At 36.4% G+C, this 14376-nt stretch overlaps 1 protein-coding gene across 1 annotated transcript in view; it reads right to left on the bottom strand.

Moving 5' to 3' along the window:
• The window catches only part of LOC107740366 (sacsin-like), a 34469-nt gene extending 27261 nt beyond the window's left edge, over positions 1-7208 (bottom strand). The window contains exons 1-5 of the mRNA XM_016552790.1: positions 7065-7208; positions 2709-2799; positions 1872-1957; positions 1352-1463; positions 1052-1198 (exon numbers count right to left, since the gene is read on the bottom strand). Of these exons, the coding sequence (XP_016408276.1) occupies positions 1052-1198; positions 1352-1463; positions 1872-1957; positions 2709-2742 (379 nt within the window). The 5' untranslated portion in view covers positions 2743-2799; positions 7065-7208. The remainder of the gene's footprint in view (positions 1-1051; positions 1199-1351; positions 1464-1871; positions 1958-2708; positions 2800-7064) is intronic.
• Between the last annotated feature and the right edge of the window lie 7168 nt (positions 7209-14376).

The raw sequence follows: 14376 nt of genomic DNA on the forward strand, positions 1-14376 counted from the left end.
AAAAAGTTATTTTGAAGAATGTGGGAAACTAAACAGTTGCTGGTTACCCACATTATTCAAAATATTTTATTTTGTGTTCAGCACAAGAATAAATAAAAATTAATAAATGTTTGGTACACCATGACTGAGTAAATAATGACAGAATTTAAATTTTTGGGTGAACTATCCCTTTAATGACAAGCGGCAGCATGTTTAGTACTGCCGCTTTAAGAGCTGCACGCATCTGTTTTTCTCTCAACTGTTAACTTTCACTTTAGACATGATTAACTGTGTTTATATGTAACCCTTGTTTGTTTTTGACAGTATTAGCGCAATCAAACGATAATTAAGATAACTAAGTAATCAGGTGCTGTTTGACCGGCCTTTTAGTGTACGAACGTTTCGGGTGTACACACTCTGAATAAGCACATGCTAGAACAGCACACGAATAAAACCTTTTACCGGCAAGGCTTTAAAGCACGCGGAAATAATGTACTTTTGTGATTGCAAATAAGTCTCGTGAGTGTAACTCTACCGAATCAACATTTGTGGCTTTCAACAATCACATCATGTGAATGTGTCTCGCGAGTTTCAGTTGGAGCTGGAGCCGCGAGACATAATACAGCGCATTGCTTGAGGTAGATGTTGTATTTTGTTAGTAAATGTTTCATTATATTACTAGTGTTGCCTCCTTTGTTCACTATTACACTACTGCATTGCATCTGACACTGGTGTCGCTTAGTTTTGTAACGTGAGCCCACACTTTAGAACGTTTCACTCTTGCCGCGATGACTGATGATCTGACGCAAACACACACAGCACATGCGCATGGATATCGCACGCATGTCGAGCAAACGTCGGCCACATCATTCAGTGAAGGGAAATTACAAGCAGCAGCTTCTAATTCGTCATTAACACTGAAGTATACGGAGATAAAACAACGCAAGTATCGGTAACAGTATCGTTTGTCCTGAAGCTTATCGGTACTCTGGTATTGACCCAGTTGCGTACCGGTCCAAAAAAATACCGGTTCTTGGTACCCATCCCTAATCATAACATACTCTTTTCTCACCTGTTATGTGGTAGACAGAGTTAAATCCAATACCAAATCTTCCCACTTTAAGAGGGTCCTCTCTTTTTCTACTCCGTGCAATCTCCTGGATACCATTCCAGTCTTCTGTGGTGAAGACGGCATCATTATAGACATACAACGCTGTTCCTGTAAAAAAAAACACATCATATTTCATTGTAACAGTGTATTTCAAGACTACTAACCTTTTTACTATTCATTCTGTTTCCAGCATATTGCCAGGAATTATATTGAACATGTGAAGGGATTTGAAACTGCAATTGATCAGCATATTCGGATTACCCTGATACTGAGCCATATCATGTGACCACAGTGATTCCACTCCATACTCCGTCTCGTCATACATGAACTTGACCTCAGTGGCCCCAGCATCCTCTGCATTCTGAATCAGCTCCTGCATGACAGGCAAATCATACAGTCGTTGACATAAATTCTCACATACAGTATGTGTTATTTACTAAAAAAAGGCCTCAATGTGTTCCCTCAATTACTGGGCACAATATTTTATTGCTTCGTATCCATCCTCTTTTTTTAACATAGCCAAAGATTTCAGCATTACTGCTGACTGCGACATCTTTTATAAAATTCATAATACAGTCGCTATTTTAACAACAAACAGCATAATTGATTTTTTTTTAACCTAGTTATTTAAACTTTATTTATACAAGGTGTCTCTTGAGATTAAAATCTCATTTTCGAGGGAGACCCGGCCAAGAAGGCAGATCACATGATAACAAAATTATAAAAACACACACACACAATAACCATATACATAAATTTTTTACATAACATACATTCTTACTTTTAAAATTTGTCCACCCTCTGGATATCTTCTCAAAATATCTTTCAAAAAATCGACCAAAGGTGGCGTAGTCTGACCGAACCTCCCTGCAAAAGAAAAAATACTGAGAAATGCAGCATAAGCAGCTTTCACACACAGTAATGCAAAACTATAAAATTACACCACCAAAGTTACGTGGATACAAGAACATCACTCCAATATATGCTTGTTAAAGGGATAGTTCACCCTTTAAAAAACGGTCATAATTTTTTAATCCTTACATCTTTCCAAACCTGAAAAACTTTTTTTTAAAGGGGTCATGACATGGATTTTTTTTACAATTATTTTTAATATGATCCTTGTAGTTATAATGTTAAAAAAATTTTGCACACAAAAAAAAACAAAACAAAAAAACAAACATATATGCAGACAAATAATTTTCAAAACTTATTCTGACCCTCTGTCTGAAATTATTTTCAAAATTCCACTTCATAAATTATTCCGACTGATTTTGTGAACTGGATCAACAGTTCTTTGAAAACATTCAATTCATCCTAAAGGTCAGTGGGGTTTAACTGTGAGCTTTAAGCAGATCAGAGAAGATCTTCCACATCAGACTTTAACAATTTCTTTATAGACCTAGCTTTTCGAACAGGTTAGATTTTATTTCTCTGCCAGTAATAAGTGTAGCTGAAGAGGCTTAACTTGCAAACTACAGGTGGGTCTCCACATACTTTCCAGCCATATAGTGTTTTTAAATGTATTTAAATGTTATCCTGCAGATTTTTATGTGAGAGAATGTCAGAAATTGAAGCACCAGTCATACTTAATTAATAAAGTGTCCCTAAACTGTCCCACCTCCTCCTCTCGGGCCTTGTCCATGCAACGTCATGATTATTTCATGGCTCCCGTGTGGCACCAAGCTTCCAATCTCAACCCCATCATGAAGCTATACAAAAAGGAAAAACAAATTTTCTGTAGTTAAAGCTGCAGTCCGAAACTCTTTGAGTTCAAAGTTTACAAAATTTACATTATAAGGGAGTACATCATGAACCCATTTTCCAAGCCGTGTTTTTGGCTTATCCTGAATCACCTATAATAAGTTTTCTTTTTATTCTGACTATTTTAGACTGGTTCGGGTAGGTACCGCTACGGAGTAGCCCAGTACCTGCATGATTTGTCATAGACATAAACAGAGAAGTAGCTCCGGCTACAATGTTCTTCTGCAAGACGCATGCAGTTGTGTTTATAACCGTTAGAGCACCAAAAGTTACGGACTGCAGCTTTAAAGGTCACCATTTCACATCCATGTCTTCAGAAAATGTGAAACAAAAACAACACAAACAAAAAAAGAAATTCTGTAGGCTTTACTCCGAAATCAATTTAATACATTTGACAAATAATTACAAGTAACACATTGAATTAAAATGTTTGTTTGTTTTTTAAGAAAGACTGAAATAGTATTTTCTTGTAAAACATGCTACAACAATCATTGTTTTATTAACAACTATTTACTAAAAATATTTTTACAGTGTAGTTTACTGTAGTTTATTCTTAGGGCATTTAATGAAGAAAACTCTGGGTAGTTTCTTACTGGCCCAAACCAAAATAGCCCACCATCTCTATGACAAACTGGTCTGGTTCCTTCCTTCAGTGTAAACCAACTGATTTTTTTTTTTCACCTGTTCTGTAATTTGTGAGTCTGACCACTCTGAGAATTAAAAGAACTTTTCTCAACAATCCACAAGGATCTGAGGTATATAGGCACATACATGAACATTACTGAGTGTCCTTGAGGGGACATTTGAGCAACTTTGCAGCTTTTACCCATAAGGGTAAAGAAATTGCTGTGCATGATCATGAAGTCAGGATGAACAAACATTAGAAAAAAAGACTATGAAATGGATTTTCTCTTTTCTCAAGTTTTTCACCATCTATCCATTAACCTCTTAGCCTGCAATGCACCTCTGTAAACTGCATTGAGCTGTCCACATGGCTTACCCATAATTCACTGAGATATACCACCGTTTTTGGTTGATTAAGAGATTGATTTTTCAGGGCTGAGATGCCTGTTCAGACAGAGACTGCTGTCTTCAGCTATTCGCAGTGGAATCAGCTTCTGCTAACACACACTGATCAGCACTTCTGCTAACACACACTGATCAAGCGCATGCGGAGACCAGACGAAAAAAACTACCCGGCAAATCAGAGCCCTGGGCTTCAAGGGTAAAATGATCTTGTTTTTTAGGACATTAAGAAATTTGACCATTTGACATGAAAGTAGTTTTAGCAGTGTCCTGCAATGGAACATGTATGGACATGTTATATGTCAACTACCCATATTTGAAAACAAGACAATATGATTTAGTGTAAGAAAGCCAATTTTATTCAATATTATAATATATTATTATATAATATTCAAAATGTAGTCAATATAATCAAAATAATTTAATAATTGACAAACCAGCACACACAATTTGTTAAATAATCAATCAAAAGTGTTTGTTTAGTATAGAACCCCACATATGACAAAAAATAAATAAATTAAAAAGGAAACATGTAGTACAACATGGCCAAGAATTAATAAGTGATGGAAACTAATTCCTTATAAACTATATATATATATATATATATATATATATTCTTTCACATCTCATCTGCTGAGATCTGTATATTAGCCTTTTATTAAATATTAGAGCGTATGAAAGATGCTAACCTACTGGACTAATTGGTTAGCTTGCTAATCACCAGCTAATTTTAAACAAAGAAATGTATATATTGACCATTTCAGTCATGTAAAATTGATATATCATTTAAAAGACATTCATTGATATATTCTGAAGGTTAAAACATCAAACATTAAAAAATATGGTAGTATTGTAAAGAAGTTCTTTCAGTCTATGTAATCACTTTCGGGGTCAAATTTGGATCAGGCCCTGGTGTTTTGAGCGTTGACAGGATTCTAACTTAAATGCTTCTGACTGGTCATTGCGGTTAAGAAATCAACAGATATGTCTGCTATTGGCTACAAAAACGCAGCAAAAACATGTTGTAAACTGAAACATTTGAAGCTCTCCAGAGCTCAAACACAAATAGTGGATCACACTGGACCAAATATGCCAATATGCTGTTATTACAGCTTCAACTAGTAGTGCTCTTGCTTTTGTTTGAGGGTGCTTAGCACCCCCACAGATCCAGCCTGATTTGAACAGGGAGTAGAGTTAATTCATTGTGTTCATGTTATATCTGACAATTGTGTAAGAAATCTCTTTATCAGATTTTTGTTGATAACACACTCAGTGACATGCTGTCATAAAGGTAGTTTGTGATAATATAATATGGGCAACTAGCCCCTCAAGGTACTAAAAGAACAATGGGTCATATATCAGATGTGTCACATTTTAATACAGTTCATCTTCCTCGGATAAGAAAAAAAAAAGGATGGAATGCCTTAGGAGGAGATTTGGAAGAAACCAACTTGTCATGACATATCCATGGAGCAAAAATGGACCAAAAGCAAAAATTCCTAAACTTATTAGAGACGCTGGACTGATCCCAAGATTGGTGGTCATGACTGTATGCACATATACATCTCAACTAACCCATAACACTGGCACACCTCTAAAGTAATTTGGGCCAGACTGTACGGTCTGGTCCTCTGGGGTTGTATGTATGAATGTTAGCTGAGATCTGAGAGCTGCCTTTCTCCAGGCTATTTTCTGAGTCTGACATACTTAGGGTAGAGAAATAATCTCCCACCTGCTCTCGTCATTCAGGGACGCTTCCCGCTTCAAGCTAAGAGAAAGGCTCTGAGGCCTGACCTGGTCACAGGAAAAGTAAAAAACTTTTTTTTATTTTAACCCCAAGCTTATTTGGATTGTGCTGCTTCCATTTACAAGAGAATTAATGCAATCCTTCTGATCAATATATGACTAGGCTTTACATTTGGGTAATTCAATATGGGTAATAATACAATGGGAAATTTCACGAAGCAGTGGCACCTCTTCACCTGAAATCCAGTTAAAGTAGGCTGAACATAACTGAACATAACAACCTGGCTAACAACTTGCTGTATCCATCCACATATTTTAAAGAAAATTCTTGGATATCACATAAAAAATGCTGGATGGGAATACCAAAACCTTTCCAAAATGGGTATAAAAAAATCCCTAGATGTGCATCAAAAAACTGATGTCACTTTGATACTGTTACTAAATAATTCTCTCAGATGACTGGCTACTATTACTGAACCTCCAACACGCTGTCAGTATCCGCCAGAAATTTAATTTATTTTGCACCAGAAAGTACTCTTCAGTTCTCTTAAATACATAGGATGGACAACTTGCAAATTGTTTTGTCATATTAAAAATATATATACAAATATATATATATATATGATAGCAGCATTTCATCAAATAAACATTATAACCCCCTACATATCCAGATGCACAGTGCAGTCAAGTGCACTTTTGCCATTTTGAAGTGGCAAGAGGTGTCTGCTAGGGCTGCACGATTAATCGAATGCGATTGTCATGCGCATTTTGTTAGTAATGCCGGTTCTGTAATCAGCAGGAAATCATCATCACGTGCTTTCAGATGGTGCAGAATTTACTACACATAGCCGTAGTTCACTGACAAGTTACGCAAAAGATGGGAAACTGCACACCACAACTGCAACTTAACCACACAGAATATGTCTGAGCATCTTCATACTAGCACTGCAGCCTTGCATGGGAAAGCTCCACTCGGTTAAAAATCAAGAATTCAAATGTTTCATTCCAATTTCATCTAGTGAACAGAAAAGTAAAAACCGCAACATAAAAGAAAATGCTAACAGATTTTATTTATGTGCAATTTGTTGTGATCTGTACTGTGTACAAGCACAAACATCACTGTGGATTTGGCTGTGTATACACTACAAAACACTGGAAACTATCATGAGCTCTTACCCTGGGCTGCACACTGATTACAACACAATAGAGCACATTTAAACAATCTGGCCTCTGCCCAGTTTCTAAATCAGTTTCTTTGGGTGGATTATAAACCTGTGTATTTCAGGGGGTTGATTCTGATCACATGGGGAAGGCAATGTGAGGTGATGTTCTTCATTTGGAGATTCTCTTCAAAGAATCCCCCTAACAGATCATTACTGCTGTTTTTTTTAACTGTATATAAAATATATATTGAAAAATGTTACAAAAGTTTACAGCTCACCAGTTTTCCATTGTGAAACAGCTGCTGCTGAGACACAGGATAATCTGTTTCTTGGTAGATCAGGGTCTTGATGTACCTGATCACTGTAGATGAGGGAACCTGGAAGACCCTCTTGCCTAGATAGTCATGACAGACTATCACCCATGGCAACCTAAAATCACAAAGGCAAACCTTTAACTATTCACAGGCTTGAATCTCAGAAAGCATTAAAAGAACATGTTCAGGTCATGTTTCACCTCAATATCAAAGAAAACAAATAGAAAGAATTTTTATTTTCTAGTTAAGAAAATTTATTTTCTTTTCAGGACTAAGAGGTTTTGCATTATGACACTGTCTTCATGAAAATAAAGTACAGTTCTTATTACAGTAAACATATATATCTATCAATACTGTAATATGAAAGTATCATGCAAATATGCATAATGCCTGTAATATTACAGTAATGAGAATCTAATGAAAATTATAAAGTCAATGTTACAATGCATACAATTTTAATGGTCCTGGCTTCATTTTCAAAATGAAATATGACCTGGACAATCAATAAAGAATAACTTGCATCTGAACATCATAATAATAATAATGCTAAAGAAAAAATGACACATGCGAGTAATTTTCATTCCAATTAAATTCCAATATCTCAATAGTTTCTGTCTTAAGGCAAAGTGGGTCAGACAAACAACACAAGATTACAAAGATCTTTTTATTTTAGTTCTTTCACTGAGAAGAAACATTTTGTCTTCAAGGATGCTTTTGTTTTTAATGGCCTTGCCCTTGACTGATGTTACTTTCATGCACAACAACCCCTAACAGAAATGAATGGATCCTGCCACGTCGCCTCTGCAGTTAAAAATCAAATTACACCAATTAGGGGCTATCAAGTTTGAGCTGTATCCAAATGCAGACATCAGTACGTCTTCTAAAAGCCAGAGCTTGGAGGAATATGTATTTTGCCCAGCTGACACATTATGACATTTTACTATAGTACAAGAACAACAGTGACATATATCTCTAGGTTTAGATCTTGACCTGTTGTCAGGCAACCAATGAAAGTCCCACAGGGTAACTGACTGTATCATTCTATTTGTGTGCTAGGGTGGGGCATAATATGGACCATGCACACAATCTAGTGACAATTCACATGCTACCAGTTTATTAGATAAGACGTTTAACTGGTTAAATGTTTTATTGAATTTGTTGTTTATAACAATATAGGATATTAAATGGTTTAGAGAGTTAACGGTCTCATATAAGTCATAAACAACATCAAACCGGTTACTAACTTACACTAATTAATCTTACTGCTGATCACAGAACCGTGCTTCACTGAAAGATACGCATGACAATCGCAGCTTCTGTCAAATCGCGATCTCGATTCCATTTCGATTTATCGTGCAGCCCTAGTGTCTGCAATGGTGGAATGATGCTGTACGGTGAAATATGACAGACTGCTGTGCATCCTTCATAACATAGATCTGAAAAGATGGGAAACTGCACACCACAACTGCAACTTAACCACACAGAATATGTCTGAGCATCTTCATACTAGCACTGCAGCCTTGCATGGGAAAGCTCCACTCGGTTAAAAATCAAGAATTCAAATGTTTCATTCCAATTTCATCTAGTGAACAGAAAAGTAAAAACCGCAACATAAAAGAAAATGCTAACAGATTTTATTTATGTGCAATTTGTTGTGATCTGTACTGTGTACAAGCACAAACATCACTGTGGATTTGGCTGTGTATACACTACAAAACACTGGAAACTATCATGAGCTCTTACCCTGGGCTGCACACCGATTACAACACAATAGAGCACATTTAAACAATCTGGCCTCTGCCCAGTTTCTAAATCAGTTTCTTTGGGTGGATTATAAACCTGTGTATTTCAGGGGGTTGATTCTGATCACATGGGGAAGGCAACGTGAGGTGATGTTCTTCATTTGGAGATTCTCTTCATGGAATCCCCCTAACAGAACATTATTGCTGTTTTTTTAACTGTATATGAAATATAATCTGAAAAATGTTACAAAAGTTTCCAGCTCACCAGTTTTCCATTGTGAAACAGCTGCTGCTGAGACACAGGATAATCTGTTTCTTGGTAGATCAGGGTCTTGATGTACCTGATCACTGTAGATGAGGGAACCTGGAAGACCCTCTTGCCTAGATAGTCATGACAGACTATCACCCATGGCAACCTAAAATCACAAAGGCAAACCTTTAACTATTCACAGGCTTGAATCTCAGAAAGCATTAAAAGAACATGTTCAGGTCATGTTTCACCTCAATATCAAAGAAAACAAATAGAAAGAATTTTTATTTTCTAGTTAAGAAAATTTATTTTCTTTTCAGGACTAAGAGGTTTTGCATTATGACACTGTCTTCATGAAAATAAAGTACAGTTCTTATTACAGTAAACATATATATCTATCAATACTGTAATATGAAAGTATCATGCAAATATGCATAATGCCTGTAATATTACAGTAATGAGAATCTAATGAAAATTATAAAGTCAATGTTACAATGCATACAATTTTAATGGTCCTGGCTTCATTTTCAAAATGAAATATGACCTGGACAATCAATAAAGAATAACTTGCATCTGAACATCATAATAATAATAATGCTAAAGAAAAAATGACACATGCGAGTAATTTTCATTCCAATTAAATTCCAATATCTCAATAGTTTCTGTCTTAAGGCAAAGTGGGTCAGACAAACAACACAAGATTACAAAGATCTTTTTATTTTAGTTCTTTCACTGAGAAGAAACATTTTGTCTTCAAGGATGCTTTTGTTTTTAATGGCCTTGCCCTTGACTGATGTTACTTTCATGCACAACAACCCCTAACAGAAATGAATGGATCCTGCCACGTCGCCTCTGCAGTTAAAAATCAAATTACACCAATTAGGGGCTATCAAGTTTGAGCTGTATCCAAATTACTACACATAGCCGTAGTTCACTGACAAGTTACGCAAAAGATGGGAAACTGCACACCACAACTGCAACTTAACCACACAGAATATGTCTGAGCATCTTCATACTAGCACTGCAGCCTTGCATGGGAAAGCTCCACTCGGTTAAAAATCAAGAATTCAAATGTTTCATTCCAATTTCATCTAGTGAACAGAAAAGTAAAAACCGCAACATAAAAGAAAATGCTAACAGATTTTATTTATGTGCAATTTGTTGTGATCTGTACTGTGTACAAGCACAAACATCACTGTGGATTTGGCTGTGTATACACTACAAAACACTGGAAACTATCATGAGCTCTTACCCTGGGCTGCACACTGATTACAACACAATAGAGCACATTTAAACAATCTGGCCTCTGCCCAGTTTCTAAATCAGTTTCTTTGGGTGGATTATAAACCTGTGTATTTCAGGGGGTTGATTCTGATCACATGGGGAAGGCAATGTGAGGTGATGTTCTTCATTTGGAGATTCTCTTCAAAGAATCCCCCTAACAGATCATTACTGCTGTTTTTTTTAACTGTATATAAAATATATATTGAAAAATGTTACAAAAGTTTACAGCTCACCAGTTTTCCATTGTGAAACAGCTGCTGCTGAGACACAGGATAATCTGTTTCTTGGTAGATCAGGGTCTTGATGTACCTGATCACTGTAGATGAGGGAACCTGGAAGACCCTCTTGCCTAGATAGTCATGACAGACTATCACCCATGGCAACCTAAAATCACAAAGGCAAACCTTTAACTATTCACAGGCTTGAATCTCAGAAAGCATTAAAAGAACATGTTCAGGTCATGTTTCACCTCAATATCAAAGAAAACAAATAGAAAGAATTTTTATTTTCTAGTTAAGAAAATTTATTTTCTTTTCAGGACTAAGAGGTTTTGCATTATGACACTGTCTTCATGAAAATAAAGTACAGTTCTTATTACAGTAAACATATATATCTATCAATACTGTAATATGAAAGTATCATGCAAATATGCATAATGCCTGTAATATTACAGTAATGAGAATCTAATGAAAATTATAAAGTCAATGTTACAATGCATACAATTTTAATGGTCCTGGCTTCATTTTCAAAATGAAATATGACCTGGACAATCAATAAAGAATAACTTGCATCTGAACATCATAATAATAATAATGCTAAAGAAAAAATGACACATGCGAGTAATTTTCATTCCAATTAAATTCCAATATCTCAATAGTTTCTGTCTTAAGGCAAAGTGGGTCAGACAAACAACACAAGATTACAAAGATCTTTTTATTTTAGTTCTTTCACTGAGAAGAAACATTTTGTCTTCAAGGATGCTTTTGTTTTTAATGGCCTTGCCCTTGACTGATGTTACTTTCATGCACAACAACCCCTAACAGAAATGAATGGATCCTGCCACGTCGCCTCTGCAGTTAAAAATCAAATTACACCTATTAGGGGCTATCAAGTTTGAGCTGTATCCAAATGCAGACATCAGTACGTCTTCTAAAAGCCAGAGCTTGGAGGAATATGTATTTTGCCCAGCTGACACATTATGACATTTTACTATAGTACAAGAACAACAGTGACATATATCTCTAGGTTTAGATCTTGACCTGTTGTCAGGCAACCAATGAAAGTCCCACAGGGTAACTGACTGTATCATTCTATTTGTGTGCTAGGGTGGGGCATAATATGGACCATGCACACAATCTAGTGACAATTCACATGCTACCAGTTTATTAGATAAGACGTTTAACTGGTTAAATGTTTTATTGAATTTGTTGTTTATAACAATATAGGATATTAAATGGTTTAGAGAGTTAACGGTCTCATATAAGTCATAAACAACATCAAACCGGTTACTAACTTACACTAATTAATCTTAACTTACCACGGGTCGTGACCGGTTGCCATTGCTTTTCAGCCAAACTGCGGTTTCTCGTTCGCAGACATTCATCGATCACTCCGCATGGAGCATTATGCTATGCCGTACCGTTATCTTTCGGAGAAAATCCTCCGCATTGGGAATTCATTGATTTACTCTGACACTTTTGGTCTCAGTCTCAAAGAATCATCCCATCCTGTGCGCTACAAGCTTCGTGTGGCCGTGTTTTGCTTTTGGACCCGCCTCCTTAGCTCCTTCTAGTCCAGCGAGGTATCGATGCGGTTTAATAAACGGCTCGTGGTGTTAAGCCAACGGTTTGTCCCATAGATGTCACGCTTTGTCGCAGTGTTTAAAAAAAAAAAAAGGATTCTGGAAGAAAAAAAGGAATAGAATGTCACAAACGCAGCTTCTTCCATGATAACGCCTTCTTAAGAGCGCGTCAATGAATGTGTAAGCTTTATGTGTTTGTCTAGTTGCGGATTTTTGACTCTGACTGAGCGCCATGCATGCTGGGAGTTGAAGTTCTCTAGTGTAATGCACTTGATGGGCAGACAACTCGAACTACACGGCAACTACAAATTTGACCCTGTATGGGATCAGATTCCCGCCAAATGTATTGCAGTCACGGATAAAAAAAAAATAATACGTGTAAATCAAAAATTTAATAACTCATTTAAAAAAATAAGCATAAATCAAAACTTTAAACACATTTAAAATCATATTGCACAATACTGAAATATTAATGCAAAATTATCCGAATTGCACACAAAATCATGTTTTCCTTGGTTATATTTCTCAGTTTTTTTGTGCTCTCAGACATTTTCTGCACATATTTTTATTTTTTGTATGCGTATGCTGTTTTTCCCTTCGCTCGTTTCCACGTTCTGCGCTTCCTCTTCCAAATGTTGCGGTTAGAGTTTCATGTAAATCAGGGAGGGCTAAAACATCATCATTGGTCCACTAGTTCTAGATTGACAGCTCCTCCTCTAGCCAATCAGATGAAGAGGGGCGGTGACTTATGTGAAAAATAATGAGTTTTTTTAAAAACGAAGCATTAGCACATGTTAGACTGCACCCCATAAACACAATCAAGCCTAGAAAAAAGCCAGTGAACCACCCCTTTAAATCATTCATTCAAATGGCTGATTCATTCAGTGAGGAATAAAGTGAATCATTCAATACGAAAGGCTGCTGTGTTGCTTGTAGAGGACACTGTTCTGCTGTGGCTTTGTTTGGACTCTTTGTCGAAATAGAGCAAAATGAGAAAATAGTTACTATTAATAGTAAACTCACTCAAAATATACTTCTTGTTATATTGATTCAGTTCAGTAAACATTTGCAATCGTCCTGATATTAGGAAAAACACTCTTTTCTTCGTGTTTTGCTTAACCGTATGTCATAAAATAAATTATAGTGCCATTCTTTACAAACAACATTTATTTTAAATGCTAAGCCTATAACTTATTTAAAACTAAACTAAAAACTGAACCGCCTGCTGGGCTCACATATCTCTCATTTCCATGAGTGAATCATTAGACACGGTGTAACATTTGGTTGATAAACTATTAGCCTATTTATTTTGTAAACAAGGTTTTGTACTTCTCTCGTATCTGAATACAACATCCTTCACATATGCAAAAAATGTGTTTGGAACAGCATGGCGATGCTCGCGCTAAAACCTACATATTGTACAAAAGACAAGCTAAATTGAGTCACCAATACCTTTTGTATGTTTAGTTGTCTCATTTACTTTGATGATGAAGAGGCTGCGATGTAAAGATTGCAATGCTAGAACTGATTATGTTGTGTGCGCGCGGGAGGCGCCGGCGCGAACAATTGGGTTACTCACATCAGCGGAAAGATGTGATATCTGTCAGATAGGAGCAAGACATCATTCAAAACAATCTATTTTTTATCTGCATACCTTCAAAATAACAGTGAAACCTCTTCCTGAAATGAAGAAAAACACAGCGATACTGTCTAATATACTTGTCACACAGAATGAGAAATATATTTATAGAAACCTTGAAGTGCCCGCTTTTACCTGTTAATGTTTTGCTTATTTGACATTAAATGCATTATATAAGTCACTTTGGAATATAAATCATAGCATGTTCAGAAGATAAAAAACGCGACGTGTAGTCCGGAAAATACGGTATAGCAAATTATTTTGCGGGACCCCCTGGCTTTGGGTCACGACACGGACCCCAGTTTGAAAACCCCTGCTCTTACTCATATTATCCTCTCCTAACAGTAATAAAGCTTATCGATACTCCGGTCTTTCATAATTTAGCCCCGGGACTGATTAAATACCGGGTTTCGGTAACCATCCCTACTAATGAGGCTCGATTGGAGAGACGTCACCGCCCCTCTTCATCTGATTGGCTAGAGGAAGAGCTGTCAATCTAGAACCAGTGGACCAATGATGACGCTTAAGCCCGCCCTGATTTACATGAAACTCTAACCGCA

Source organism: Sinocyclocheilus rhinocerous, unplaced genomic scaffold (assembly GCF_001515625.1).
Source record: "Sinocyclocheilus rhinocerous isolate Xijiao unplaced genomic scaffold, SAMN03320098_v1.1 scaffold315, whole genome shotgun sequence".
Lineage (NCBI taxonomy): Eukaryota > Metazoa > Chordata > Actinopteri > Cypriniformes > Cyprinidae > Sinocyclocheilus > Sinocyclocheilus rhinocerous.